Genomic DNA, 4,623 nt, shown 5'->3' with positions numbered 1-4,623 from the left:
AAAAAAAAAAAAAAAAATTCAAACGTATGAAAAGGTATACAATGAACAGGCCTTTCTGGGTCCAAGCGTGGTGGCTCACACCTGTAATCCTAGCACTCTGGGAGGCTGAGGTGGGTAGATTACCTGATCTCACAGGTTCAAGAGCAGTCTGACCCAGAGCAAGACCCAGTCTCTATAAATAGCCGGGTGTTGTGGTGGGCACCTGTAGCCCCAGCTACTTGGGAGGCTGAGGCAAGAGAATTGTTTGATTCCAAGAGTTTGAGGTTGCCATGAGCTATGATGCCACAGCACTCTACCTAGGACAACAAAATAAGACTGTCTCAAAAAATAAAACAAAACAAAAAAGACAGGTCTTTCTCCACTCCTGTGTTCTTATCTCCTTGGGAAAGCAATATTATTACTTTTGTGTATATCCTCAGGAAATGTTTATACTTAAACAGGCATGTATATTTATGTGTATATGTGTGTGTATATGCCTGTTTCATATACTATATGTTTGGATGCCTATTTTATATTATAAAAAAGTTGCTAGGGCGGCGCCTGTGGCTCAAAGGAGTAGGGCGCCAGCCCCATATGCCGAAGGTGGTAGATTCAAACCCAGCCCTGGCCAAAAACTACAAAAAAAAAGTGCTGCCATCCTCCCTACTCCCTACTTTAAATCCCTGTGACAGGGATTTAAAACCCATTGTTTTTCAAGGTTTAATTCCTAGCCTTTAAGAGCTTGACTGGAATAAGATGTGGATCACAATGAATAAACTTGATAATTCTTATTCTGCCAGCTCTCCAGCTGGGGTCTGGCCTTTGCTTTAGCTCATTTTATCCTGTAGTTCAGCTAACCCCAGGTACAACCTAGACAAAAGGCAGGCTACCAATAAAGAATTTGAGACTTGGTGCTTTGCTTCCAAGGAAAAAAGGATATTGTGAAGCAGATGGTAGACTCATTCCTATGCTGGTTGATTCAGCACTGAAGAGCGTCTCCCTTTTTGGATTCTGGCTTTTTGAGCAGCCACTGGATGCTAGAAGCAGAGGGCCCCCAAAGAAAGTTAATTTATTTATTTTTTGAGACAGAACCTCAAGCTATCCCCCCTGGGTAGAGTGCTGTGGCATTACAGCTCACAGCATCCTCCAATTCCTGGGCTCAAGCGAGTCTCCTGCCTCAGCCTCCCAAGTAGCTGGGACCACAGACGCCTGCCACAATGCCTGGCTATTTTTGGTTGCAGCTGTCATTGTTTTGGCGGGCCCGGGCTGGATTTGAACCCGCCACCTTAGATGTATGTGGCTGGCGCCTTAGCCACTTGAGCCATAGGCGCCGAGCCAAGAAAGTTAATTTAAATGAATGGGAATGCCACTGTGAATTAATAAAGACATAAAATATAAGCCATTTCTTACTGTCATAGAATTAATTACCACCCACGTGAATAGTATCTTTATGGGCTCAGCTATAATAATAATTACTGTTTCATCAAACTCCCTTTCATAGTATTTTGGGAGGCATGCAGATCGCCTGAGCTCACAGTTTCAAGACCACCTGAGCTATAGTGAGACCCTCTCTCTAAAAATAGCTGGGTGTTGTGGCAGGAGCCTGTAGTCCCAGCTACTTGGGAGGCTAAGGCAAGAGAATCACTTCAGCCCAAGAGTCTGAGGTTGCTGTGAGCTATGACATCACAGCATTCTACCAGGGAGCAACAAAGTGAGACTCTGTCTCAAAAAAATAAACCAAAAACCGGCTCGGCGCCTATAGCTCAACCGGCTAAGGCGTCAGCCACGTACACCTAAGGTGGCGGGTTCGAACCCAGCCCGGACCCGCCAAACAACAATGCCGGCTGCAACCAGAAAATAGCCGGGCGTTGTGGCGGGCGCCTGTGGTCCCAGCTACTTGGGAGGCGGAGGCAGGAGTCTCGCTTGAGCCCAGGAGTTGGAGGTTGCTGTGAGCTGTAATGCCACGGCACTCTACCCAGGGGGACAGCTTGAGGCTCTGTCTCAAAAAAATAAAAAAAAATAAACCAAAAACCTCCATTTACTTATAAAATTAGCAGGCAGCTTAGCCCTGTACAGAGATTAAAAACAAAACAAAACAACAAAACTCAAAGTAGTATTAACTAATGAGAGTTACAATTCTGTAGAATAATTGTGATATAGTCAGTATGTCAGTGGGAGTGTGTTAACAGTCCTCTTGCCCTATGGTGCAATTTTGGTCTAACTGTCTCTAATTTCCTTCATCATCTTCCAAGATGCCAATGTCCGGCGGTACCTCCAGCTGACACAGTCTGAACTCAGCAGCTACCATAGAAAGGAAAAGCAGCTCTACCTGGGCATGTTTGGTTAACAAAGAAGAAAGATGCTCCTTCTCTTGAACTTAGATGGACTGTTAAATCTAATCAAGGGGAAACCTGAGCCTCAGTAAGAGAAATTAACCCTATACCTCCAACCCAGGTGGATTTCTGTTTTGTTTCCATTTCTGCAAGCTCTGTACTACTTACACAGTCTGTGTCTTTTTCTGTCAGTCTGTATCTTTGTGTAGCTTTCAATACCTGTTATTGTTGGGGATATCTGCCTTCAGAAATACAATCAGAAAACATCAGCTATGGGTAAAAGCAGTTGTATCTCCAGCATAGATTTCAGTAATAGATGTTGTTAAATGTATTTGTATTCAGAGAAGAAGGCTACCAGAGGATTAAATATAATAATAGGCAGAAAGGAGTTTGTTTCCTTTGTTTTCTCAGTTGACCAAGCCAAACTGGGAAACATATTTGGGGAAACTAGGCAATTATAAATTGGATCTAAATGTATTAAAATGAAAGTTTTGAGATAGCCTTTTCTGGTTAAATTAATTCCTTATTTTCCTTAATATTAAACACACACGGCTCGGCGCCTATAGCTCAACCGGCTAAGGCGCCAGCCACGTACACCTAAGGTGGCGGGTTCGAATCCCCAGCCTGGACCCGCGAAACAACAATGACGGCTGCAACCAAAAAATAGCCGGGCGTTGTGGCGGGCGTCTGTGGTCCCAGCTACTTGGGAGGCGGAGGCAGGAGACTCGCTTGAGCCCAGGAGTTGGAGGTTGCTGTGAGCTGTAATGCCACGGCACTCTACCCAGGGGGACAGCTTGAGGCTCTGTCTCAAAAAAAAAAAAAAATATTAAACACACACTTGGATTCTTTTTCTCTTACAAAAATATCTGGTTCTTTTTCTTTGCTATTGCTTGTATGCAGATCATTAGCATAGTATACTTATTTATTTTTTTCATTAAACTATTTTATCTTAAAACCTATGGAGTGAACCATTTAAATATTTACGTATAATACTACTGGCACTCTAGTCCTGAAGTGGCAGGATTGCTTCTTGAGTCTAGGAGTTTAAGACCAGCCTGAACAAGAGCAAGACTCCATCTCTATAAAAGAAGGAAAAATTAGCTGGGTATGTTGGTTTTCATCTATAGACCCAGCTACTCAGGAGGATGACTTGAACCTAGGATTTTTTTGTTTTTTGGAAAAAAGTCTCATTATGACTCGGCTCCCGTGGCTCAGTGGCTAGGGCACCAGCCACATAAACCAGAGCTGGTGGGTTCGAATCCAGCCTGAGCCTCCCAAACAACAATGACAACTACAGCCAAAAAATAGCCAGGCGTTGTGGTGGGTGCCTGTAGTCCAAGCTACTTGGGAGGCTGAGGCAAGAGAATCGCTTAAGCCCAGGAGTTGGAGGTTGCTGTGAGCTGTGAAATGAGACTCTGTCACAAAAAAAAAAAAAGAAAAAGAAAAAAGTTTCAACTATGTTTACCTAGGCTAGAGTGCTCTGGTATATGAGCACAGAAAAACACCCAAAGGAATTTTTTTTTCCCTCACAGCATATAGTGTTCACAGAAAATTTTAAATTTTTTTTTTTTTTTGAGACAGAGTCTCATTTTGTCACCCTCAATAGAGTGCCACGGCAACCTCAAACTCTTGGGCTCAACCAATCCTCTTGCCTCAGCCTCCTGAGTAGCTGGGACTACCGGTGCCCTTCACAGTGCCTGGCTATTTATAGAGATGAGATCTTGCTCTTGCTCAGGCTGGTTTTGAACTCCTGAGCTCAGGCAATCTACCCACCTCCGTCTTCCAAAGTGCTGGGATTACAGGCATTAGCCACCATGCCTAGCCTCATTTTAAGTTGTTAATAGGTGCATATCTGTAGTATGCTTATTTGTCTAAAAATCATAGGAAAGACAGGTGACCAAGTCTTCTGAAAGTTACCATAACGGAGTGGGGTAGAAATATAAATCTATTCTTTATCTATCACACTATATATTGCAAGAGTTCCAGTCAGAGAAGGAAAACAATGAGGAAGGGCTATTCTTGCTTAGTGTCTTTTAAGCACCTGATGGAACTCTCTGGAAACTTTTGGGTGGGTGCAGGTTGTAGATTTGGTGCAGTCCTGGTTTAGTGGAAGGCTCTATCAACCAGCAGCTCCTTGTCATTCAGTTTACTCATTGTGGATAGTGTCTGTGTTGTTTGTCCTAGATAGTAGATGAGACTATAACACTGCCTCTGCTTTTATCAGTGGAGGTAATAAGCCTGTGTCCTTAGCCTGCAGATAACCACAGAACAGGCAGATTTCCGAAACAGAAACCTTAGTCCTTTGTCAATA

The 4,623-nt window shown here is 43.5% G+C and overlaps 1 protein-coding gene and 1 long non-coding RNA gene across 6 annotated transcripts in view; one reads left to right on the top strand and one right to left on the bottom strand.

Annotated features, from left to right (window-relative positions):
- The window catches only part of LOC111728068, a 24,571-nt gene extending 22,296 nt beyond the window's left edge, over window positions 1–2,275 (bottom strand). The window contains exon 1 of the long non-coding RNA XR_002775476.1: window positions 2,265–2,275. This is a non-coding gene — a long non-coding RNA (uncharacterized LOC111728068). The remainder of the gene's footprint in view (window positions 1–2,264) is intronic.
- Window positions 1–2,579, top strand: part of TTC9C (tetratricopeptide repeat domain 9C) — an 8,981-nt gene extending 6,402 nt beyond the window's left edge. For all 5 annotated transcript variants that reach the window (XM_023518475.1, XM_023518477.1, XM_012810626.2 and 2 more), the window contains one exon: window positions 2,232–2,579. In XM_023518475.1, the coding sequence (XP_023374243.1) occupies window positions 2,232–2,326 (95 nt within the window). In that variant the 3' untranslated portion in view covers window positions 2,327–2,579. The remainder of the gene's footprint in view (window positions 1–2,231) is intronic.
- Window positions 2,580–4,623: the final 2,044 nt, after the last annotated feature.

Source organism: Otolemur garnettii, unplaced genomic scaffold, assembly GCF_000181295.1.
Source record: "Otolemur garnettii isolate 467f Iridium unplaced genomic scaffold, OtoGar3 scaffold00140, whole genome shotgun sequence".
Classification (NCBI taxonomy): Eukaryota; Metazoa; Chordata; class Mammalia; order Primates; family Galagidae; genus Otolemur; species Otolemur garnettii.
The sequence above is the reverse complement of the archived record's forward strand: the minus strand, read 5'-3'. Positions and strand labels throughout refer to the sequence as shown.